Source organism: Palaemon carinicauda, chromosome 20, assembly GCF_036898095.1.
Source record: "Palaemon carinicauda isolate YSFRI2023 chromosome 20, ASM3689809v2, whole genome shotgun sequence".
Lineage (NCBI taxonomy): Eukaryota > Metazoa > Arthropoda > Malacostraca > Decapoda > Palaemonidae > Palaemon > Palaemon carinicauda.
Window position 1 is genome coordinate 19,618,569 of NC_090744.1, and position 26,890 is coordinate 19,645,458.

Below are 26,890 nucleotides of genomic sequence, written 5' to 3' on the forward strand. Positions count from 1 at the left end.
ACTACCGCTAGAGAGTTATGGGGTCCTTTTGACTGGCCAAACAGTACTACACTGGATCCTTCTCTCGGGTTACGGTTCTTTCTCTTTGCCTAATCATACACCGAATAGTCTGGCCTATTCTTTACAGATTCTCCTCTGTCCTCATACACCTGACAACACTGAGATTACCAAACAATTCTCCTTCACCCAAAGGGTTAACTACTGCACTGTAATTGGTCAGTGGCAACTTTCCTTTGGTAAGGGTAGAAAAGGAAGTCGTAAGTGATCAAGATGTGGATATTTGCTTAATAACTGAAACTTGGTTGAGTGGTAATGTGAGTGACAGATCGAAAATAAATGAAATGACACCTAAATCTTATAACTTTTATCATGAACCAAGAGAAGACAAAAGAGGTGGTGGCATTGGAATCTTAATTAAGAAGTCATACAAAGTTACAGTAAGAAATCATCTCATAGTTAATTCATTTGAATATATGAATATTAAAATTTTATCTCTAAATGTGAATCTACAAATAGTTATTCTCTATAGACCACCGAGCAAAAGCAAAAGAATGTTTCTAGATGAATTTAATAACTTACTAGATACATTGAATGACAATCGAAATATAGTTATATGTGGTGATTTCAACCTACATCTTGATAACAGAGTAGACCCATATGTCAATGAATTTAGAGAATTGATTGACAACCACGACCTTGAAAACATAGTGTCTGAACCAACAGCTCAGTCTAATCATATACTAGATCTAGTTATAGTAAACAAAAACAACATCATACTAAATATGGAGATTGAACCTGACTGCTCTATATCCCCAATGCATAAGTTAATGTCTTTTGAAATAGACGTTAGAAAAAATAATGCAATACAGAAGGAAATCACATACAGAATTAAGACTAACTTTGATCCAAAAGAGTTCATTGAACAAAGCCTAGAGGATATAAAAGGGATAACACCAGTCTGTAACTGTGAAGAGAATCACACCCTCGTAGAGAGACAATCCTGTATAAACTGCATTACTGATAGAAGTAAAACTATACTTGCAACTAATTATAATAATAGGTGCCCGGAAATAAAAAAAACAATCACAATTAAAGAAAAATCGAACTGGTTTGATAATGAATTACATGAAGAGAAAAAAAGAAAAAGAAAAATGGAGGATAAATGGAAAAGAAATAAAAATAATGAAAACTGACAACATTACAAAGCAGCTTGAAATAGCTACAATTACCTTATCTTAGTTAAAAAAAAAGGCCTATTATAAAAAAGTGTGCAATGAAAATGACCCACGGAAAATACTTAAGGACCTAAAGAAACTATTAGGTCTAAAGACAGAAATAGTATTGCCTGACATAACTAATGATCCTAAATGCCTAGCAAATGATTTTATTGATTATTTTGAAGAAAAAATAAATCAAATCTGCTCCAGTTTTCACAACATCGGCACAACAGAGCGAAGGAATACATCAGCAACAGGTGTAAATAAGCTAAGGGTATTCAAAGAGTTAAGTCAGAGTGATTATATGAGAATAATAAAGAAAGTAAAAAAACCTACTGCGGAAATGATCCATTTCCAATTAATGATGTAAAAGATGCAGAAAATTTCACCAGACTACAAGAGACCTACCTAAACATGGTAAATATGAGTCTAACACAGGCAGTTTTCCCTGATTGTGAAAAAGTTGCATGTATCAAGCCTGTGTATAAAGGAAAAGGTGATGCAGACAATTTAAGTTCATATAGGCCAATATCAAATCTCCATATTATTCGAAAATTATTGAAACTGCTGTACACGAACAAACCTGGAAACATCTGAAAAAATCTAATGCCACACCTGATGATCAATCTGCATACAGAGAAAATTACTCAGAAACAACAGTGTTAGCGATTAAAAATGACATAACAGAAATTATAACAAATGGCAAGTGTTGCATTCTTGTGATGCTTGATCTAAGTGCAGCATTTGATACTGTAGAACATACATATCTGATGGAAGACCTTAAAGCTGTGGGCATCGTAGAACGAGCATATGACTGGTTTGTGAGTTATCTTGAAAACCGCAAAGTTAAAGTAGTAATATCAAATGTAGAATCTGAGACAAGAAAACTAACCAAAAGGGTGCCTCAAGGCAGTGTACTAGGTCCTCTCCTGTTGGAAATTTACACGATTGAACTGGCAAATATACTTTAAACTCACAGAGTTAAGTTTAAAATATACGCTGATGATACACAGTTCTATTTCCCAATAGAATCAGTTGATGAAGCTAAAAGAAAGATACATGAAATAATGAATGACATTAAGGCTTGGATGTTAACAAAAAAGCTCAAGCTCAATGAAGATAAAAGTGAATGTATTATTTTTGGAAATGAAAAAGATATAAAAAGAATCGAATGCTTCCAAAGAATTGAAATAGGTCAATCGATCATTGACCTAAAGAAATCTGTCAGAAATCTTGGAGTAATCATGGATGATAGACTGACAATGAATGAACATATAAATGATATGGTAAGAAATTGTAACTATCATAGAAACATAGCATTTATTAGTAAATACTCAGACGAAAAATCTATGGCCATACCCATTAATCACCACATATTTTCAAGAATTGATTACTGCAACTCACTGTTCTATGGATTACCAAAATATCAGCTGAAGAAAATTCAGAGAGTTCAAAACAGAGACGCTAGATTAATAAAAGGACTTCACAATAGGGAAAGAGTTACCCCTGCACTAATTAAATTACACTGGCTGCCGGTAAAAGCGAGAATTGAATACAAGCTACTCTTACTAACGTTTAAGATACTGAACCAAAATGAACCAAAATATCTAAAAGAATGCCTGAACAAACTAGAACTAGAAACAAATGTTAACATAAGACACATGAGTGACAAACATAGGCTATCTGAACCAAGAACAAATAGTAAATTTGGTGAAAGGGCTTTTAGCTACTGTGCGCCTAGACATTATGATAAACTGCCAACTGAAATGAAGGACCTAAAGGGAGCAATTGAATTTAAGAAGAAACTAAAGACATTACTTTTCACAAGATCATATGATTTGGAAGATGCTACAATCAAAGAATTGTATAAGTTATAATGAAAATGTTTCGTTAGATGATTAATATGGACCCGCCCGAGAAGTAGTTCACTCGACTTCAGTGGAGGGTTGGATTTAAACCCAAATCAAAGGTGAACACACACACACACACACACACACATATATATATATATATATATATATATATATATATATATATATATATACATATACATATACATATACATATATATATATATATATATATATATATATATATATATATATATATATATATATATATATATATATATATATACTGTATATATATATATATATTTGTTTTTTTATCTTTAATGACTATAAAATATTCACAAGCATGAGTTCATCGCAAGTATGTACGAGAAAAATTACATATAAAGTTTCATCCTTATCCTTTTTACTCCCCTAGAATCTTCACCTTTTCCTTCATTTTAAGCAAATTTTAGTTTGTTGTTGAGGTGTCTTATCCTAAAATGAACAGATATTTTGGCAAAAAAATCGATCACTTCAACTGGAACTTTGACTCCCGGTTGTTTCAGCTCTTTAGCTAAAGTTTTTACACACTCTTTTCCTTCTCTGAGAGACCTACCGTGTTTTACATTAAACACTTCTCTCAGGCTATTTGGAAATTTCCAACCCTTAACCCCCAGGGGGTTATTTTTTCCTCAGCACATTTTGCAGTATATTTTCTTTTAAATTGCTCTAACAGCCTTAATTTTTGTCATAGAGAGGTCAGGTTGGTCTCATTCTCTTGGAAAATGCCTGAATTTTTTCAAAAAAATATCAAAAATATGAAAAAAAAACTTTTTTAGCATTTTTTTGCAAGGACGTACCGGTACGTCCATGGGGGTAAAGGAATGGCTTTTGTGAAATGTACCAGTACGTCCTTTGGGGGTAAAAGGGTTAACTGGGGGAATAAAATCATCAGAAGGAGCATATGGTTCAACTCGGTTTACTGCCTCTACTCGTGTGTTTTCATTGCTGCTATTTTCATGTACTTTGATGCTTAAATGTGGGTATTTGGTTATAAATTTTCTGACTATGAAACCTCCAATATATCTGAATGCTTCTTCTTCAATAACCGTTGAAAATTTTTTTTGTCCAAGTCTTTATCCTTGCAAAGATTCAGATCATCTTGTGAATTTAAGTTCTCATTTTCTTCAAATTCAAACTCTAAATCCCTAAACATGATACTAGTTTGGCAGATTTCCAATGCAAGCTCCCTTTCTCTTGCTGTGCTAATATTTACTTGTTACTTACCCTCCACTGAAGTCGAGTGAACTACTTCTCGGGCGGGTCCATATTAATCATCTAACAAAACATTTTCATTATAACTTATACAATTCTTTGATTGTAGCATCTTCCAAATCATATGATCTTGTGAAAAGTAATGTCTTTAGTTTCTTCTTAAATTCAATTGCTCCCTTTAGGTCCTTCATTTCAGTTGCCAGTTTATTATAATGTCTAGGCGCACAGTAGCTAAAAGCCCTTTCACCAAATTTACTATTTGTTCTTGGTTCAGATAGCCTATGTTTGTCACTCATGTGTCTTATGTTAACATTTGTTTCTAGTTCTAGTTTGTTCAGGCATTCTTTTAGATATTTTGGTTCATTTTGGTTCAGTATCTTAAACGTTAGTAAGAGTAGCTTGTATTCAATTCTCGCTTTTACCGGCAGCCAGTGTAATTTAATTAGTGCAGGGGTAACTCTTTCCCTATTGTGTAGTCCTTTTATTAATCTAGAGGCTCTGTTTTGTACTCTCTGAATTTTCTTCAGCTGATAATTTGGTAAGCCATAGAACAGTGAGTTGCAGTAATCAATTCTTGAAAATATGTGGTGATTAATGAGTATGGACATAGATTTTTCATCTAAGTATTTACTAATAAATGCTAAGTTTCTAATATGATAGTTACAATTTCTTACCATATTATTTATACGTTCATTCATTGTCAGTCTATCATCCATGATTACTCCAAGATTTCTGACAGATTTCTTTAGGTCAATGATCGATTGACCTATTTCAATTCTTTGGAAGCATTCGATTCTTTTTATATCTTTTTCATTTCCAAAAATAATACATTCACTTTTATCTTCATTGAGCTTGAGATTTTTTGTTAACATCCAAGCCTTAATGTCATTCATTATTTCATGTATCTTTCTTTTAGCTTCATCAACTGATTCTGTTGGGAAATAGAATTGTGTATCATCAGCGTATATTTTAAACTTAACTCTGTGAGTTTAAAGTATATTTGCCAGTTCAATCGTGTAAATTTCAAACAGGAGAGGACCTAGTACGCTTCCTTGAGGCACCCCTTTGGTTAGTTTTCTTGTCTCAGATTCTACATTTGATATTACTACTTTAACTTTGCGGTTTTCAAGATAACTCACAAACCAGTCATATGCTCGTTCTACGATGCCCACAGCTTTAAGGTCTTCCATCAGATATGTATGTTCTACAGTATCAAATGCTGCACTTAGATCAAGCATCACAAGAATGCAACACTTGCCATTTGTTATAATTTCTGTTATGTCATTTTTAATCGCTAACACTGTTGTTTCTGAGTAATTTTCTCTGTATGCAGATTGATCATCAGGTGTGGCATTAGATTTTTTCAGATGTTTCCAGGTTTGTTCGTGTACAGCAGTTTCAATAATTTTCGAATAATATGGAGATTTGATATTGGCCTATATGAACTTAAATTGTCTGCATCACCTTTTCCTTTATACACAGGCTTGATACATGCAACTTTTTCACAATCAGGGAAAACTGCCTGTGTTAGACTCATATTTACCATGTTTAGGTAGGTCTCTTGTAGTCTGGTGAAATTTTGTGCATCTTTTATATCGTTAATTGGAAATGGGTCATTTCCGCAGTAGGTTTTTTTTTACTTTCAATATTATTCTCATATAATCACTCTGACTTAACTCTTTGAATACCCTTAGCTTATTTACACCTGTTGCTGATGTATTCCTTCGTTCTGTTGTGCCGATGTTGTGAAAACTGGAGCAGATTTGATTTATTTTTTCTTCAAAATAATCAATAAAATTATTTGCTAGGCATTTAGGATCATTAGTTATGTCAGGCAATACTATTTCTGTCTTTAGACCTAATAGTTTCTTTAGGTTCTTATGTATTTTCCGTGGGTCATTTTCATTGCACACTTTTTTATAATAGGCCTTTTTTTTTTTAACTAAGATAAGGTAATTGTAGTGATTTCTAGCTGCTTTGTAATGGTGCCAGTTTTCATTATTTTTATTTCTTTTCCGTTTATCCTCCATTTTTCTTTTTCTTTTTTTCTCTTCATGTAATTCATTATCAAACCAGTTCGTTTTTCTTTAATTGTGATTATTTTTTTTATTTCCTGGCACCTATTATTATAATTAGTTGCAAGTATAGTTTTACTTCTACGAGTAATGCAGTTTACACAGGATTGTCTCTCTACGAGGGTGTGATTCTCTTCACAGTTACAGACTGGTGTTATCCCTTTTATATCCTCTAGGCTTTGTTCAATGAACTCTTTTGGATCAAAGTTAGTCTTAATTCTGTATGTGATTTCCTTCTGTATTGCATTATTTTTTCTAACATCTATTTCAAAAGACATTAACTTATGCATTGGGGATATCGAGCAGTCAGGTTCAATCTCCATATTTAGTATGATGTTGTTGTTTTTGTTTACTATAACTAGATCTAGTATATGATTAGACTGAGCTGTTGGTTCAGACACTATGTTTTCAAGGTCGTGGTTGTCAATCAATTCTCTAAATTCATTGACATATGGGTCTACTCTGTTATCAAGATGTAGGTTGAAATCACCACATATAACTATATTTCGATTGTCATTCAATGTATCTAGTAAGTTATTAAATTCATCTAAGAACATTCTTTTGCTTTTGCTCGGTGGTCTATAGAGAATAACTATTTGTAGATTCACATTTCGAGATAAAATTTTAATATTCACATATTCAAATGAATTAACTATGAGATGATTTCTTACTGTAACTTTATATGACTTCTTATTTAAGATTCCAATGCCACCACCTCTTTTGTCTTCTCTTGGTTCATGATAAAAGTTATAAGATTTAGGTGTCATTTCATTTATTTTCGATTTGTCACTCACGTTACCACTCAACCAAGTTTCAGTTAATACGAGCTGCCCAGCGGCAAGAGCCTGTGTCTTACACAAGGTAAGGCAATCTACACACACACACACACACACACACACACTACTGTATGGGACCGGAAAAGCAGCCATCAAAGTATCTAATTTTCATTTGTGAATTTTTTCCCTCCTTAGAAATGGGTCCAAATTACTCTCAATCTTACAGGAAAAGCTAAAGAACACATTGCATATAAAGACACGAAAAGATCTCTGAATATATATGGCCCGTTGCGAAGTAAAAAAAAAATGTATGTAAATCAAATGATTTTATTGAAATGAATGTTCCATGCATTTTCCTGACATTTGAAAAGTCTAGCGGTTTCTGAGTTAAAAATGCGGGGTTTGAAGGCTTGTCTGGCAGGTTTTAGTTCGTCACATTTGGTAACCCTGCGCAATAAGTCCCCTTCAGTATCTCAGATGTAAAAAATTGACTTAAAAAACATACTTCACATTTTAATAGACCGATACGTAAGTTATTATGCCCTAGCCCCTATTAAACATATAGAGAAAAATACCAAACTAGCCAGCACTCGTCCATTTCTTATAGCGAATTCCAGTTTCGCTAGAAATTAGAGTATCATATATTAACCAATATCGGTGTAAACATTTGGGAGCTTTTGAAGAATAGCTGTCCCACTTAACCCTTTTGAAGAATAGGGGTCCCAGTTTGGACCTTTTGAAGAATAGGGGCCCCAGTTTGGGCCTTTTGAATATTAAAGGTCCCAGTTTGGACCCCAGTGAATATAACGAGGAAAATGAAAAAAACTATTGATAGAAAATACTTTATTTTGTAAGTAAAAAAATACATAATCAAAATAAATATCAAATTAAAATTATGGAGAATTAAAGGCAACAGTTTATTGGGAGTCTTTGTATATCAGCGGCCAGTTCCTCATACGTTGATTAAAAATAAGACATCAACTAACCTAAACTTTTCCCCTTAACCTAATCTACAAGCCGTGTCCTTTCCTACTTACTTAACGAGGGGCTGACGCCCCCTGCGACCCCCTCTTACAATACCATATTCTAAGACAGTAATACATACAGGTGGCCGCTATCATACATACACCCTGTTTATTGTATACAAAATTAATTGCACAAATATTGTTTTGAAATTTTAAAACAATAGGAATCAAATAGGTTAGGTTTGGTTAACAACTAATCATGTTACCTAATTTCGTCGGCGGTTGTTCTTCCCTAAATCCCTGTTTAACAATGCGGGTCCCAGTTTTATCCTTTTGAAGAATAAAGGTCCCAGGTTCGTATGGGACCGCTATTCTTCAAAAGCTCCATTTGAATGTTGGTATGCAGATATGGCATACAAATTTCATTTAACTTTTTAGAATTAAAGTAAAGTAAGATGTCTTCCACATAGCCATTACTCTCACCTAGCGGAACAAAAATGCCCCATCTAAACACAGGAGTAGTTCAATGGTCTCTGCCGATCTCTTTCCTTCTCTCTTTTCCCTGACAGCAGCTACATCCTGGCACCTGCATAGTAAGTCCCCGGACGTCAACAAACAAACCTCTCAGCTGATTACCCTATCAGCTGTTTTGGGCAATGTCCCCTTACAATGTACGGCCGTTATTGAGAAGCTGAGGTGAATCATATCTCATGATGATTGATGCCACATTGTGTCCTAACTCAGATATTGATGAGGCAGGACATAGTTGAGAAAATGGCCGACCGCCAAATTTGTATTTTTTTTTCTTATTCGTTTCAATGTAAGGTACCGTAAGCTTTCTAGGATTGGTTAAATTGTAGGGGTCAGAGGGTAGGCCAGTTATAGCATCTAATGATTGTCAAGACATATAATTTTATTTTAGTACTGTTTATGATGCGTATCTATAACCCTCAGCACAGGACTTGAATTAAGGGAGACTTGCCTTTGGTTAATGTCTTGACCCAATTTAACTTAATCTACAGCGAGTAATTCTTGGAACCTGTTTAGTTAGCGGGTTGTATGTATGATAGCGGCCACCTGTATTAATTATTAGAATACGGTAGTGTAGGGGGGTCGCAGGGGCGGCTAGTTAAGTAGGTAAGGACATGGCTTGTAGGTTAGGTTAGGTTAGGGGGGGAGAGAGAGTTTAAGTTAGTTGATATCCATTTTTAATGAGTGCGTGGGGAACTGGCTGCTGATATTCAAAGGCTCCAATTTAATAAGTTGAGGACATGCTCTAATTCAGATTGGGTTATACATTTAAAAAATATGTTGACCTATCCTCTTGTTTCTTCACTAGTGTCCCACCTCCATGAGAGTGCGGGAGTAAGCAGTATGCACATCAGTGGTAGTTCATAGATGTTCATATAATTTATATGCCCACCCTCCTCCCCTATTGACTTGTGTCAAGGGAAAGGGGAAATTTAAGATTTCAAAACTGAAGATTGGGAAATTCCTTGCATGCTACTTCTCTATTGGTAAGGGTAGAAGTCACTTTATCTATGGTAAGAAGCTCATCTAGGAGAAGGACACTCCAAAATCAAACCTTTGTTCTCAAGTGCTGGGTAGTGCCATAGCCTCTGTTCCATGGTCTTCCACTGTCTTAGGTTAGAGTTCTCTTGCTTGAGGGTACACTTTGGCGCACTATTCTCAATTAGAATAGCGGCAACGTTATCCCTGCGTGTTGTAAGAGGCGACTAAAAGGGACGGGACGAGGGGGCTGGGAACCCCCTTTCCTGTATTACCAATCGTGTGAGACATCAGAAAAGAGGTGGAGCTGGGGGAAGAGTGACTGCTCCCCGCACTCTATAGGATAACGGGGGAGGGTGGGCTGTGGCACCCTAGCAGTGCCATCCGAACTCGGTTGAGTCTCTTGTCAGGCTGGGAGGAATTTAGAGAGGAGAGGTCCCCTTTTTTGTTTCATTTGTTTGATATCGGCTACCCCCCAAAATTGGGGGAAGTCCCTTGGTACATGTATGTATGTATGTTAATGTGCATTTTCCTTGGTGAAATCTGTAACTTGAGAAAATCATGTACTTGAAGCAGTACAACCATTTATAGTATAATATTCACATTTTCAACATTCATTATGATCTATAAGAGATTTCTTGTTTACAGATTATAATGGAAGTTGTTGATACTATGGGCAGTGAAGAAGGGGATGCAGTTGTTACGACACCTATTCGACTGGTCGTTGCAACAGAGGGAGGAGGTGAGTTTATTTTTTTCAAGTTTGAGCATTAGTTCCAATGTGGCTGTACAATTTACAAGCCTCTTTATTTTACATATATTTGATGTTTAACACTTTTATGTAGTTAGCCAAGCACTAAGTTGCTTAAAAAAATTGAAATTTTTTTAGTTATCTTGTGGTGAATATATTTTCATTAGTTCCAATGTTGTTATACAATTTACAAGCCTCATTTTACATATATTTCATGTTTAAAACTTTGATGTGGTTAGCCAAGCACTAAGTTACTTAAAAAATTAAACACTTTTCAGTTATCTTGTGGTGAATATTTTTTCTGTACCATGGGGAACCGTGTTTATCCCTAAGACTTTAGCCTATCAGCAATCAAGTCCTGTAGGGTGATAGGGCCTAAGTTCACTTCTCACTGGGTACTGTGGACATTACTTAACGATATATCCAACATTTCATCACCCCATAGCTGCACTAGTTTTCTACTATATCCTTCTATTTTACCTCTGTTTCTGCTTCTTTTCTTGCATCTTTCTCTTTAACCTCTTCAAAGTTTTATTACCTCCCCCAAAAAAAGTTGGAAGGAGGTTATGTTTTACCCCCTGTGTGTGTGTGTTTATGAACAGCTTCCTGGCCTCAATTTTAAACGTAGAGTAATGGAACTTTCAGGGATTAACTTTGAAAGCTGGAAATTATTTTGTAAGGTCAAGGTCACAGTCAAGCAAAATTTCCAATTCATGTAAACAGCCATCAGTTTGGACATCGTTGCCACAGAGACTTCAAACTTGGTTCATATTTGAGTGCATGAAAATCCACGACAATTGATACAGGTCGAGAAATAAGCTGCCGTGGCAGAGGTCTGCGCTCTACTGAGTGCCCCTCTATTTTCATAGTGTAACTTCACGGTTTGCCCTCGGTTGCACATGGGCGCCGAATGAACTCGCAGGCCCCAAAGCTGGGTTATATAGCTGAAATTCATAAATGTAATGATTAGCAGGGAGTGGTAAATTTTATGCTTTGTTCCATTTCATTGATATTGTCATACAGCCAGTGGCGGCTCGTGATGGGTACTGTGGAACTGCAGCACCCCCTATTTTATTTTTGATATTATTGATAATATTCAATATGATGATTTTTTTTCTTTAATTCTTCTTTATACTTGTACAATATATAATTCTTAAGCATACTACTGTTAGTAGCTATCCATCACTTTATGCAAAAAAGTAAAAAGAATTTGTATGGAACTATGCACTTAACAGTTCTAGTTACATGGTGTTTGCCTTTTGTGTGCATGCGCACAGAAAGCTATGCATGAGTCTGAGCCATGGGAGAGAGAGCACTGTCGTTCCCACAGTACCGACCTTGGCGTGTTGGTAAAGAGTAGTTATTTTTTTACTCCACGGATGTTGTGCTAGAAAACTGTATTATATTCTTGAATGTGATAAAATGAGAATTAGACTGTTATCCTACATTTAGATATTCTCTTTTTTTAATTATTTTAGTTTCTTTTCTAATATTTTTGGTTCTCATGACAATTCCCATGAATACAACAGACGCTGCTATTCAACACTGAAAGCAATAAAACTTTTTAAGAAATATTATGAATTTGGAAAGACTAAATGCACTCCTGCATTTAATGGAGAAAAAATTCTTCAGTTACCATCCAGAGATGGAGAAAATAATTGATGTTCTTTTAGGATTCTGTTAAGTTTCTGAATACATTTTCTAATAACTGTTTGTTTCCTTTCACACAATATTGAAGGAAAGGTTATACCCTTTTTTGGAGCAACACCCCCACTGATTTTAGCCTTGAGCCGCCACTGCATACATCACCAGTGAAAGCTGGTAGTGAAAATTCATCCGTTCTTTCTTCTGTTTGATTGAGAGACTAATCTTTTGTTTGATTTGTCAAAGGAAGCCAAGAGAAAGAAGCGTACTATAACATGTAACTGTTGCTACACATCCATCAATGATTATGTCCCAGGAGACGACAAAGACATACACTTGGTACATTGTATAAGCCAGAAACATGTAAATCTTTGGCACGAGAAATGTGCATATATCTAATGAGGATCTGCTTCTGGTGACAGGAGCTTATTCACTTTGCATTCTGTATAGAAAATCACTTTACAAATTTGCTATACTATGATTCCTAAAAAGGAATTGAATGTTCTTGATGAAAAAGCTCTTATTTTACTACTGATGAGGGCAGAGAATGACAGATAATAGATGGATATTAAGAGTAACAGAATGGGTCTCTAGAGATTGCAAAAAAAGCAGGGGAAGGAACAGAAGATGCATTGATGAGCGAAGGAAATTTACTCGTTTAGACTGCCATAGAAAGATCATAAACAGATTGGAATGGCAGGACAAATCTGAGGCCTTTGTCTTACAGACAACTAGTTACTGCTGATGATGATGATGATGAATGATGGGCATGGCCAAAGTTATGGCATGAAGGAGAAATGAAAACTGGGTGGCTGGGAGGGGTTGTCGTTCACACAATTTTTCTATTCGATGGGAACATTTAGATGTGACTTTGTCATGACATTTTTTTTTATTCATATTTTCTATTTATGCCAAAGCTTTTCCTTTGAAGTATGAATAGTGCATGAATTGCGGTAAGTAGTGAAATGATTTTAAATTTAATTTAGAAATTAAGCTTTTATAATTTTCAGACATCTTCATAGTTTGTATACCAATGATTGCATATTTTTTGTTTGTAATGGATTCATGTATGTGTATCCACATCAGTTATATTCCATAGCATTTGCCTCATTTCTATTCTGGAGATCGAGAAAGATACAATTTCAATCTATTTTATTGTTTACTTTTATTTTTGAAACCATTGAGATATTTTCCTTGATTTTTTTTTTCACAGAAACAACGAAGTACAGGAAGATAGAATCTACTGGAAATGAACATATGACTAATATTTTTGTCTGCAACTCCCGTAATTATGGTATGTTTTTACTTGTCATTCTTTTCTTAATTAACTTTGGTTTAATACAGTAAGTGCAACATATAGGGATGTGATTTAATAATTGCAATCAATTTATGTGTGGATTAATAGTTGCCTCAGATTATGTGGTTTAATAAATTCAACAGATTTGAGTATTATTTAACAATTTCTACAGATTCATCAGTGGTTTAATAATGGCAACAGATTTGTATGTGGGGTAACAGTTGTAAGAAATGTGTATGGTTTAATAATTGGAACAATTTTGCTCATGCCAAAGGTTCTAGCTATTGCTCTAGTTATTCTGAAAACAGTTTAGGTCTGGTTGAACTGTATGACTCAACATTATTTATCTTGTTTATAAGATCTTCAGGTACTTTGCATAGCTTCGCATGCGAGAATGTTCCCAAATATCTTTCTTTGCGGCTTTCATATGGCCTCATCCCTTTCTGGTTTTTCCCCTTTAAAAAGGCTTAAAGGCCACTCATGAATGGCAGAGGTTATAGTACAATACTGTACTGTAACCTTACTGTGTCCAGTACGTAGTGTACGTGTGCAATTGTACTGTACACTGTGCATATGATTATAAACTGTTATAGAAACCAAATTAACTGTTAATCATCAGCTCAGGCACCCGCTCGTGGCAACGGATAGTGACTTTTAAGGTTAGGAGTTAGCCCACCCTAGTGTAGTATTTATTCACGAAAATGTCTGTAACTTAACTGTCGCGAATAACGAGGCTTGACTGTACCAAACAAAATTTTGCTATTCTCAGACTTTGCTACGAAAAACTTTTCTACCTGAGAAAAGATTAACAGTAATGGAAAATTGCAGATCAGATATATAGTATAGTGAATTAAAAAGAAAATCCAAGCTAAAAGATACTCTGGGGCACATTTATGTAGACAATACTGTAAACTAATTTTTTCAATATTTAACTTAGCCGGTGATTATAATAGCTGCAACTCTGTTGCTCGACAGAAAACTCTAAGGTAAAATTCGCCAGCGATCGCTACACAGGTTGCGGGTGTGCCCAACAGCGCCATCTGTCGTCCAGATACCCAGTACTCAATGTAAACAAAGAACTCAATTGTTCCGTAACCGAAATACAAACCACGCTATTTACAAAGGGTTATTACTTTTAGCGTAGCTGAAATGGCGAGCCATTAGAATTTAACGAGGGTGTATTACCCCCGCGCTAGTTAGCGGGGGGGTAGGGGAGTGGTAGCTAGCTACCCCTCCTCCCCCTCACACACAGGTGAATACTCACTTTCACTTTTGGCTCGGACTGTGACAGACGTCTCTGTCTTGGTCCTCGCTTGGCAGCCATTGTCTGTTTTGTCTTTACTTAATCGCTTACTTTTCTTTTACTCAATATATATGTAAACATGTTTTCATGTTTGTATATATATTTGAGTATAGAAATAAGTAAGTTTCCTTTTCAGATGTGTGTGTGTAGTGTACGATATCTACGTGGAGGCCTCGGCAGTTAGGCCACCACGGCCTAATTTTATGGGTTGCGATCGAGTTTGACTTCTGTCTTTCTCTCTCTCTCTCTCTTGAGGTCGTTCACCCTTTTACTATGTTTTACTACGCCCTTGTAGCTTCCTTCCCGTGTGGGTGGGGTTGCTACGCCGTACATTTTGTCTCAATTAGTTTATGAATCTAATTGTAGTTGTTAATTTTTCAGCTTGTAGAACGATTCCTTTCGGGGTTTTCGTTTTTTCTTTAGTGTTCATTCATTTTTAAATTACATAATTACATAGTTACATAATTATAATTGTTATAATTCTGTTTTGGTTACAGCTCTCCTTCCACGAGTGTAAGTGGTTGTGAGGGCACGTGCCTGTTGTGTAATTCTTGTTCCTTTTCCTCGGGATTCCTCTTCGGAGCCTTCCCGGGGGAATGAATGTGTACTAATATTATTTGTTTTATTTTTTTACAGTTACCGATCTAGTTCGTTTCTGTAATATAGCAACGGTGTGAGCTGTCTGGTTGAGTCCTGGGGATTCGGCTGTTGCTGCCTCCCCCCTTGTATTGTCGTCAGGGGCGTGTCTCCTTCTACTGGTAGTACTCCCGTGTCGACGGACAGCTCTCCAGTTCATTTTAGAACAGTCAGGAGGCTTGCCTCCTTGGGCGGATAACTTTCCTTCCGAGGGAAGTTTTTTTTCCTGTCCAGGCTTGAGCTTTTCCTCTTTTGGGGGGTTCTTCTCTTGCCTTTTTTTCGTGCGACTATGCTCTTGGTGCTGAGCGGTCGCACCTGCAGTTTCGCTCAAGGGGCTGGGCAACTGCAGGAGCTCCTCTTCGGAGGATTGCCCCTTTTAGGTCACTGGCTGACCAGTCTCTTCCACGAAGTGTTTCTCTTTCGTTCGCGAGAGAGTACACTCATAGAGACTCCTCTTCGGAGGTTTCTTCTGTTGCTGTTGCTGTTGGCCTCCCTCGCCGTAAGGCCCTCCGTCCGCCTCGTCGTAAGGGCCTATCATCTCCCTATAAGGGTGCTTGAGGCGCCTTTTTGAATCTCCGTTTGCAGCCTACAACTTCTTTTTCTCGATCTTCCGTCTTGGTGCAGATGGACAGCAGTCTAAATCTCGTCTTCCGACGGGCAACGGTCTTCCCGACGGACAACGGTCTTCCCGACGGACAGCGGTCTTCCGACGGACATCAGTCTCCCGGCGGACAACGATCCCTTCGGGGCAAAGGGTTGCCCCCACGGGGTTTCTTCCCTTGCGTGTCAGGGTTTCCCTGCGCGCCCTTCTGTTCGTCAGCGCTCTCCTGTTCGTCAGCGCTTTCAAGATGATCTTCCCTGCGGTTCCTGTTACGTGCCCTGTGCGCCCACGTTCGCCCTCGCGATCTAGAACTTCGGTTCAGGTCGGGGTCAAGGACTCTTCTTTGCGCAGGCTTCCACGCGTAGCCTTCTGCTCGTCAGCGATCATCAGCTCGTCAGCGATCATCAGCTCGCCAGCGATCGTCAGCTCGTCAGCGATCATCAGCTCGCCAGCGATCTCCGGATCGCCCACGTGTGTTACAGCTGGCACGCCAACGTTCTCCAACACTTCTGAAGGAACATGGTTCGCCAGCTACTAGCTCAACTGCGGATGCTGATCGCCATCGCGCGACCCTCAACTGCAGATGCTGATCGCCATCGCGCGACCCTCAACTGCGGATGCTGATCGCCATCGCGCGACCCTCAACTGCGGATGCTGATCGCCATCGCGCGACCCTCAACTGCGGATGCTGATCGCCATCGCGCGACCCTCAACTGCGGATGCTGATCGCCATCGCGCGACCCTCAACTGCGGATGCTGATCGCCATCGCGCGACCCTCAACTGCGGATGCTGATCGCCATCGCGCGACCCTCAACTGCGGATGCTGATCGCCATCGCGCAACCCTCAACTGCGGATGCTGATCGCACGACCCTGCAGGATCGCCCGCTTACGCATGCTGCTCCTCATCGCACAATCCTGAACGATCGCCCTCATGCGGATGCTGATCACCATCGCACCCTTTCACGCGATCATTTACCTGCGCATGCTGCTCGCCATCGCACAACCCTGAACGATTGCCCGCTTACGCATGCTGCTCCTCATCGCACCACCCTGAACGATCGCCCTCTTGCGGATGCTGATCACCATCGCACCCTTTCACGCGATCATTCACCTGCGCATGCTGCTCGCCATCGCACAACCCTGAACGATTGCCCGCTTATGCATGCTGCTCCTCATCGCACAACCCTGAACGATCGCCCTCTTGCGGATGCTGATCACCATCGCACCCTTTCACGCGATCATTCACCTGCGCATGCTGCTCGCCATCGCACAACCCTGAACGATTGCCCGCTTACGCATGCTGCTCCTCATCGCACCACCCTGAACGATCGCCCTCCTGCAGATGCTGATCACCATCGCACCCTTTCACGCGATCATTCACCTGCGCATGCTGCTCGCCATCGCACAACCCTGCACGATTGCCCGCTTACGCATGCTGCTCCTCATCGCACAACCCTGAACGCTCGCCCTCTTGCGGATGCTGATCACCATCGCACCCTATCACGCGATCATTCACCTACACATGCTGCTCGCCATCGCTTACCGCCAGCGATCTTCTTCACCTACGCGGCAGCACGATCCCTCGCCGTCACGCCCATTCGCCTGCGCGCCCGCGCGATCGCTCGCCTGCGCGCCCGCGCGATCGCTCGCCTGCGCGCCCGCGCGATCGCTCGCCTGCGCGCCCGCGCGATCGCTCGCCTGCGCGCCCGCGCGATCGCTCGCCTGCGCGCCCGTGCGATCGCTCGCCTGCGCGCCCGCGCGATCGCTCGCCTGCGCGCCCTCGCGACCGCTCGCCTGCGCGCCCGCGCGACCGCTCGCCTGTGCGCCCGCGCGACCATTCGCCTTTGCGCGACCGTTCGCCCTCGCGCGACCATAGTTCGCGGCGAATTCCACAGCCGGTGGTAGCAGCAGGGACGCGTGCTCCTAGGCGGCACTCGGGATCACCTCCATCCAAGCACAGGTTGGTAGTGCAGGACGAAGACAGGTCAGTACAGCATTCTTCCCACCTTCTTTTCAGGCAGGAACCGTCGTGTCCTCTCCAAAGGATCGCCCGATCCCTTTCACCTTAGCGAGGATTTCGGACTCTGTGTCCTTGGAGCAGCAGACATGGTTTGATCCGCTGGCACGGGCGTTAATGAGGGTTATGAAACCAGCACTCACCGGCCAGGGTAACAAACCAGCGGCTGTCTCTCCTACGCTGAAGAGAAAGAGAGGAGTGGACTTCGTGGTGACTTCCCCCAGGGCGAAGTTGGTTCCCAAGAGGTCGGTCTCGAGGGTCCCCTCTCCTGCACGAGTACTCTCTCCTTCTCCCGCCCTGGAAGGATTTTTGGCGGGGGGGCTTTCCGTTGAAGATTTCTCCATCGGACAAGGGGTGACTGCTTACCTCTTCCTCTGGGAGCTTACCAGGTTCTTTCCCTCCTCGGTTACGGCCCGAGGTTTGGTTCAAGGAAGCTACAGGAAGATCAAGGGTACTTTCCTCCTCTCGAGCTCAGGCACCTTGGCCTTTCGTCGTTAAGTATCTACTTGCGGACAGGCTCGATGTTGTACCATCTGGACGCACTGACTGAAGGCTTCCTTCGGGTGTCTCATCTGTGGAGGTCAACGACCTCAGACACCCTTCCATCCTTGAGAAGAGTTTTGTCTTTGCCCAAGGACAGAGACTTAAACATCTGCTGTGCGGAGTAAATCGACTTCCGGTTTCACTCCTCCAAGGCGCTTTCTTCCAGACTCTGCAGGGCTCCAGCTCCCTTTTCTTTCAACCACGTCGGCCTAAGTTATCGGCTACGACAACTGGGACAAGGTGTCCAATTGCAGTTTCCTCCTGTCAGGAACAGATGGCACGGGAGACTCCCCCGGGGGGGCATAGTCCTAAAAGGAGTTCACGAACTCTAGGATTGCAGGTTTTTTCGCTGGGAGGATGCTTAAGGTTACTCATCCGAATGACAGCTTCCCGATGCCCATTCCCGCACAATCTCTGTGAGTAGCCAAGGATATCGCGCCTGCCGTCTCTGTCAGCGAATTCAGTGTCTCTGAACCTCTATGCCATAGCATCAGCAGAGTTGCCCGGTTGGGCAGAATGATCCATACCTTAGGCGAAGGTCTTCCTTAGGATCATCGACGGCTTCACCCCCGTCCCCCTCAGTCGATCCTTTCTTGTAAGGAAGGATCTGAGAGGGGATGTCCATAGTCGACCTCTCAGCCCTGATCAAGTTTGTCGAACAAACTTCGGCCAGCGTAGACCAGCAGAATCGATCAGACTGGTAACGAGGCGACAGGACTCCTTTAACCCTGGATCGGAAGGACGGGTACTTTCAGTTTCCATTCCATCCATCTTCCAGGGTGCTCGTCGAATTCAGCCTAAACTGCAAGTATTCCTGCTTATGATGCAGTGTGGCTATCCCGCCGTGGCATAGCAGGTTTGTTTCCCCAGAGAACTCTCCCTGCCTTCCTCTTGGCCGCTCAGGTGCAGACTTCCGCCTCCTCTGCTGTTTGGAGGGCTGGTCAACTCCGGTAGGCTCGGGTTTCGACCTTCTTCAGCGCCGGGAAAAGCTTCCGAATGCTGACCATGAGTGTGGGCTCATGGTATTTTGCTTGGAGCCTTCTCTTCCTCTGCCTCAACATCTGGAGTATCTGGCCATGATATTGAGTCAACCGCCTTACCACGTTGGAAACCCCGCTTCTCGTCCGTCCAGCGAGGTTAAGCAACGTCGGTACTTGGATGGGTGACCACCTGGGGACGCCAGATTCTGTTACCACATCCTCCGAGCCTTCCTTTCGGTTGACTGTGGCAAGACTGAGGAGAGTCGCAGTACCTGTTCTCAGTCAAGCAGAGTTTTCAGCCCTACCTTGGAACGTTTCCTAGTTCTTCTTTCCTCATTGACCCGTTTATAGTCCGAACGGTCGCCTCAGGATAAGTTCCATGTGGGGCGATCCAAGTTCCGGTGGCTTCAGGCAATGTTTAACCGGACTCCCTGGCCCTATGGGACCAGCGGAACTATTAAACCTGCAATGGGTGTTGACCTATGGAGCCTCTTGATGGTAGTGGATATTCTCGTCCTTTCCCCACATTCTTGATGCGGTTCTCGGACTCGTCAAAGGAAAGGGGGGGGGGCATGTTCCGGTCCAGGCCTATGGTCAAGACCTGAAGGATACCTCTCCATCATTCAGGCAGGCTTAAGGGCCTTAGTCTGGCCCCTCTTCAGATCCTACCGCTCCTGCCAAGTCGCCCCGTTGCGTGTCGACTTCATGCTAACCAGCAGGGGACGCATTTTCACACCTTCACATCTTGCAGTAGAGATACCGGGATGATTGAGATTCTCTCAATTCCACCATCGGCTCTCTCATTCCAGGCAGGGGAATGTTTCTCTCAGACTATCCGAGCAGAGCCTCATAGAGAGAGTGTACCTAAGGGTCTTTGACCTTGGGTAACCAGCAAGTGCTGGTCTGGGGGACCTGATCGCGACAGCTTGGAACCTCAAGCTTCCGCTAGTTTTCCCCCCAGTCTCAGACCCCGAGACTCTGGCAAGATGCATTCCGGTGATGGTGGGACAACTTCGACGCCTGCGTCTTCCCTCCTTTTTGTCTGCGGACAATGGGTCTCAACAAAACCAGGTTGTCTGTCAACCTTTCAATGGGAGAGCTCCACTGGGACTATGCGCAGAACGGTTTCTGGACCCTCTGCTTCCCCTGACGGAACTCCCGGGAGAGCTTCTCCCACGGCGCAGACTACTCAAGCAACCACACTGCGACATCTCTCCCGAACCGGGGCGTCGCTTCGGCTTCATGCCTGGAGACACTACGCTTCCTCCTCTAGAAGAGACAACCCGCTACAGTCGCGGTACGGAGGTCGCGTCATCTGCGATAGTCATCCACAGGGGTCTCCCAGGCAAAGTGAAGAGTCTAAGGTGGTTGGTGCCGTGGGAGATATACCTCTTCCCGTGAGGCCTCTTCTCCAGCAATAACGGTCTTATTGCCTTTCGGCGGGAGGAAACTCCTTTCCGCTCTTGGCAATGAAGCCTGTCGCTCAGCCTTTCCCTGACCTTCAGGCTTAAAGGAATAACTTTTTCCTGCCCGCTGGATCTATCCTCGCTCATGCGAAGCTACGATCGTCCCTGCCCTAGTCGGAGGAAGACCTCCAACTTGGAGCATGGCTCGGACTTTTAGTCCTTTAAGAGATCTTCTCAAGACCCTTTTACGACAGGCCTCGGATTGTATTCCGCCTTGGGTCTTCTGCTCACTCTGGCCACGGCCAGTGTGTAAGCAATCTTCTTGGTCTCTTACTACTCCCCCCCTTTCTAAGGAAGAGGGGAAGGCAACATTCAGGCTCGCTCCTGAGTTGTTGGCTAGACTCAGAATCTGAGGGTCCCGACCCTTCGGTCCGATTCATTCAAGATTTTGAGTCTCCATTCTGTGTCTGATGTCCCAAGACCTTCTCTTTCTTGCCAGTACAGGAATCGAGAGGTTAGCGCTGGGAACAGCTGCAGTTTGGCCTCAGTTGCAGCCGATTTGGGAACACAAGGAGGACATGGGGGGAGAGTCACCAGTATACCTCTTCAGCCCGGACTCAAGGACATTCATCTCGACCTGTCTTCAGACCCTCCCCCGTCACGTCGCCCTACAGCACGATGTTGGATACATCGCAACGTCCCTCGCCTTCGAGTAATACTACTCTGTGACGCAGGTGCTACAAGCTGGAGTCTGGAAGCGTCTGATGACCTTCGCAGCCCGCTTCCTGCAGGGCGTGACCCACAGGAGTCTCGATACGTTTTCTATCGCTCTGTGGTGGCTACACAACAGCTGGTCTAACCTCAGGCTCCTTTTTGGACAGGTAGCAGAAGGTTGAGGGCATTGTTATCAGGTTTTAGTCTGCATGAACGAAAGAAGTATGTCTGGCCCTTACTTCTTTCTTCATCATCCCCTCTACGGGGAAGCAGCATCCTGGTCTCTGCATAGCTGACCTCGAACCTCTGCAGGTAAACCATGCTTCCTTGTGTTCCGAGTATTGAGTCAATACTGTCGCGTCCCCCATACCCTGACGAGGTGGTATTGGGAACGTCCTAACCCAGAGTTCCTTCTGGAACCCCAGGTCAACTGCCTAAGACGGGTCACACTTCTTCCTTCACACACAAGCTTACGTAGGCCACATGGTTCCTTGCGGTGCAAGGAACTTGTGAGGTGCAGGGACTCCTTTTCTCGAGTGCGACTCACTCGGATTCTGAGTCCCCGGGTAAAGCCAAAGCCAGTATGGCTGGGGACTTTCCACCCTTCCTAAGGGATAAGTCACCCTTTGTAAATAGCGTGGTTTGTATTTCGGTTACGGAACAAATGACAAATTCGAAGATAATTTGTATTTTTCCTAACCATACAAACCTTAGCTATTTACACATATTTGCCCGCCAGCCCTGTCCCCCAAGACAAGTCCTACCTCTAAGTGAAAGTGAGTATTCACCTGTGTGTGAGGGGGAGGAGGGGTAGCTAGCTACCACTCCCCTACCCCCCCGCTAACTAGCGCGGGGGTAATACACCCTCGTTAAATTCTAATGGCTCGCCATTTCAGCTACGCTAAAAGTAATAACCCTTTGTAAATAGCTAAGGTTTGTATGGTTAGGAAAAATACAAATTATCTTCGAATTTGTCATTTTTCTCTCTGTCGTGCTCCCGATAAGACGTGCTTATTCGCTGTTGCTAAACTGGATTTGTTTTCACAACTAATTGGTGAAGTACACTATTCTAGTTTTGAGCTTTCGCTATGCAGGTGTTTTATCTTCATCTTAAATCTTGAACTCGTTTTGGATAGATTTAATTATGGTGACAAAGAGAGTATGGACTTTCTTTCACTTTTAAATGGCCGACCCTTCCCTTAGCGGAAGTGTGTTTAGGCTTTTAGTAATTATATCACGTTATAGTTTTTCCTCTATATATTTTATATCTCTCCGCCTTTATTAGGCCTCTTCGATTAACTTTCCATTTATTATAAACATATAAAAATAATTTTAATGTTTTGTTTATATAGACCTTTCCTGAGAGTAGGCGGTCCTAACTTGGAAATCGAAGTTAATCAACGTTGAGCCCTTTATATCGTAATTAGCTTTTAAAGAGCTAAGGATTTAAAACTTTTTAAATGTAATATTTTATGAAAGAATTTCTTTGATAGTCTTCGTACTGTTTTCAAAGATGAACTAACGTTTAGTTTATTTATGCTACGCAGTTGTTGACGTTCAGGACGTTCAACATGCGCTCTATCGTTACGATAGAGAGAGAGTGTATCACGGTTTCACTTTGCAGTAAGAGTAAATCGATTCTGACGTTTTGTTCATTCTTTCTTAGCTTAAATGTTTTAAATTCTATTTTAAAGGAACTTTTTATTTGAAAAACCTTTCAGTTTTTTCCTTTAGTCAAATAACATTTGTTCCGTAACCGAAATACAAACCACGCTATTTACAAAGGGTTATTACTTTTAGCGTAGCTGAAATGGCGAGCCATTAGAATTTAACGAGGGTGTATTACCCCCGCGCTAGTTAGCGGGGGGGTAGGGGAGTGGTAGCTAGCTACCCCTCCTCCCCCTCACACACAGGTGAATACTCACTTTCACTTTTGGCTCGGACTGTGACAGACGTCTCTGTCTTGGTCCTCGCTTGGCAGCCATTGTCTGTTTTGTCTTTACTTAATCGCTTACTTTTCTTTTACTCAATATATATGTAAACATGTTTTCATGTTTGTATATATATTTGAGTATAGAAATAAGTAAGTTTCCTTTTCAGATGTGTGTGTGTAGTGTACGATATCTACGTGGAGGCCTCGGCAGTTAGGCCACCACGGCCTAATTTTATGGGTTGCGATCGAGTTTGACTTCGGTCTTTCTCTCTCTCTCTCTCTTGAGGTCGTTCACCCTTTTACTATGTTTTACTACGCCCTTGTAGCTTCCTTCCCGTGTGGGTGGGGTTGCTACGCTGTACATTTTGTCTCAATTAGTTTATGAATCTAATTGTAGTTGTTAATTTTTCAGCTTGTAGAACGATTCCTTTCGGGGTTTTCGTTTTTTCTTTAGTGTTCATTCATTTTTAAATTACATAATTACATAGTTACATAATTATAATTGTTATAATTCTGTTTTGGTTACAGCTCTCCTTCCGCGAGTGTAAGTGGTTGTGAGGGCACGTGCCTGTTGTGTAATTCTTGTTCCTTTTCCTCGGGATTCCTCTTCGGAGCCTTCCCGGGGGAATGAATGTGTACTAATATTATTTGTTTTATTTTTTTACAGTTACCGATCTAGTTCGTTTCTGTAATATAGCAACGGTGTGAGCTGTCTGGTTGAGTCCTGGGGATTCGGCTGTTGCTGCCTCCCCCCTTGTATTGTCGTCAGGGGCGTGTCTCCTTCTACTGGTAGTACTCCCGTGTCGACGGACAGCTCTCCAGTTCATTTTAGAACAGTCAGGAGGCTTGCCTCCTTGGGCGGATAACTTTCCTTCCGAGGGAAGTTTTTTCCTGTCCAGGCTTGAGCTTTTCCTCTTTTGGGGGGTTCTTCTCTTGCCTTTTTTTCGTGCGACTATGCTCTTGGTGCTGAGCGGTCGCACCTGCAGTTTCGCTCAAGGGGCTGGGCAACTGCAGGAGCTCCTCTTCGGAGGATTGCCCCTTTTAGGTCACTGGCTGACCAGTCTCTTCCACGAAGTGTTTCTCTTTCGTTCGCGAGAGAGTACACTCATAGAGACTCCTCTTCGGAGGTTTCTTCTGTTGCTGTTGCTGTTGGCCTCCCTCGCCGTAAGGCCCTCCGTCCGCCTCGTCGTAAGGGCCTCTCATCTCCCTATAAGGGTGCTTGAGGCGCCTTTTTGAATCTCCGTTTGCAGCCTACAACTTCTTTTTCTCGATCTTCCGTCTTGGTGCAGATGGACAGCAGTCTAATCTCGTCTTCCGACGGGCAACGGTCTTCCCGACGGACAACGGTCTTCCCGACGGACAGCGGTATTCCGACGGACATCAGTCTCCCGGCGGACAACGATCCCTTCGGGGCAAAGGGTTGCCCCCACGGGGGTTCTTCCCTTGCGTGTCAGGGTTTCCCTGCGTGCCCTTCTGTTCGTCAGCGCTCTCCTGTTCGTCAGCGCTTTCAAGATGATCTTCCCTGCGGTTCCTGTTACGTGCCCTGTGCGCCCACGTTCGCCCTCGCGATCTAGAACTTCGGTTCAGGTCGGGGTCAAGGACTCTTCTTCTTTGCGCAGGCTTCCACGCGTAGCCTTCGGCTCGTCAGCGATCATCAGCTCGTCAGCGATCATCAGCTCGTCAGCGATCATCAGCTCGCCAGCGATCGTCAGCTCGTCAGCGATCATCAGCTCGCCAGCGATCTCCGGATCGCCCACGTGTGTTACAGCTGGCACGCCAACGTTCTCCAACACTTCTGAAGGAACATGGTTCGCCAGCTACTAGCTCAACTGCGGATGCTGATCGCCATCGCGCGACCCTCAACTGCAGATGCTGATCGCCATCGCGCGACCCTCAAACTGCGGATGCTGATCGCCATCGCGCGACCCTCAACTGCGGATGCTGATCGTCATCGCGCGACCCTCAACTGCGGATGCTGATCGCCATCGCGCGACCCTCATTTACCTGCGCATGCTGCTCGCCATCGCACAACCCTGAACGATTGCCCGCTTACTCATGCTGCTCCTCATCGCACCACCCTGAACGATCGCCCTCCTGCAGATGCTGATCACCATCGCACCCTTTCACGCGATCATTCACCTGCGCATGCTGCTCGCCATCGCACAACCCTGAACGATTGCCCGCTTACGCATGCTGCTCCTCATCGCACAACCCTGAACGATCGCCCTCTTGCGGATGCTGATCACCATCGCACCCTTTCACGCGATCATTCACCTGCGCATGCTGCTCGCCATCGCACAACCCTGAACGATTGCCCGCTTACGCATGCTGCTCCTCATCGCACCACCCTGAACGATCGCCCTCCTGCAGATGCTGATCACCATCGCACCCTTTCACGCGATCATTCACCTGCGCATGCTGCTCGCCATCGCACAACCCTGCACGATTGCCCGCTTACGCATGCTGCTCCTCATCGCACAACCCTGAACGCTCGCCCTCTTGCGGATGCTGATCACCATCGCACCCTATCACGCGATCATTCACCTACACATGCTGCTCGCCATCGCTTACCGCCAGCGATCTTCTTCACCTACGCGGCAGCACGATCCCTCGCCGTCACGCCCATTCGCCTGCGCGCCCGCGCGATCGTCCTGCGCGCCCGCGCGATCGCTCGCCTGCGCGCCCGCGGCGCGCTCGCCTGCGCCCGCGCGATCGCTCGCCTGCGCGCCCGCGCGATCGCTCGCCTGCGCGCCCGCGCGATCGCTCGCCTGCGCGCCACCGCGCGATCGCTCGCCTGCGCGCCCTCGCGACCGCTCGCACTGCGCGCCCGCACGACCGCTCGCCTGTGCGCCCCGCGCGACCATTCGCCTTTGCGCGACCGTTCGCCCTCGCGCGACCATAGTTCGCGGCGAATTCCACAGCCGGTGGTAGCAGCAGGGACGCGTGCTCCTAGGCGGCACTCGGGATCACCTCCATCCAAGCACAGGTTGGTAGTGCAGGACGAAGACAGGTCAGTACAGCATTCTTCCCACCTTCTTTTCAGGCAGGAACCGTCGTGTCCTCTCCAAAGGATCGCCCGATCCCTTTCACCTTAGCGAGGATTTCGGACTCTGTGTCCTTGGAGCAGCAGACATGGTTTGATCCGCTGGCACGGGCGTTAATGAGGGTTATGAAACCAGCACTCACCGGCCAGGGTAACAAACCAGCGGCTGTCTCTCCTACGCTGAAGAGAAATAGAGGAGTGGACTTCGTGGTGACTTCCCCCAGGGCGAAGTTGGTTTCCAAGAGGTCGGTCTCGAGGGTCCCCTCTCCTGCACGAGTACTCTCTCCTTCTCCCGCCCTGGAAGGATTTTTGGCGGGGGGGCTTTCCGTTGAAGATTTCTCCATCGGACAAGGGGTGACTGCTTACCTCTT

The 26,890-nt window shown here is 43.4% G+C and overlaps 1 protein-coding gene across 4 annotated transcripts in view; it reads left to right on the forward strand.

Moving 5' to 3' along the window:
* Nucleotides 1-8,637: 8,637 nt before the first annotated feature.
* The window catches only part of LOC137660183 (cyclin-D-binding Myb-like transcription factor 1), a 101,180-nt gene continuing 82,927 nt past the window's right edge, over nucleotides 8,638-26,890 (forward strand). The window contains exons 1-3 of one of the 4 annotated variants that reach the window (XM_068394886.1): nucleotides 8,638-8,733; nucleotides 10,298-10,391; nucleotides 13,258-13,338. In XM_068394886.1, the coding sequence (XP_068250987.1) occupies nucleotides 10,304-10,391; nucleotides 13,258-13,338 (169 nt within the window). In that variant the 5' untranslated portion in view covers nucleotides 8,638-8,733; nucleotides 10,298-10,303. Of the gene's footprint in view, nucleotides 8,837-8,914; nucleotides 8,934-10,297; nucleotides 10,392-13,257; nucleotides 13,339-26,890 lie in introns of those variants that run through there. The other 3 variants (XM_068394887.1, XM_068394882.1, XM_068394888.1) reach the window with 3 other exon arrangements.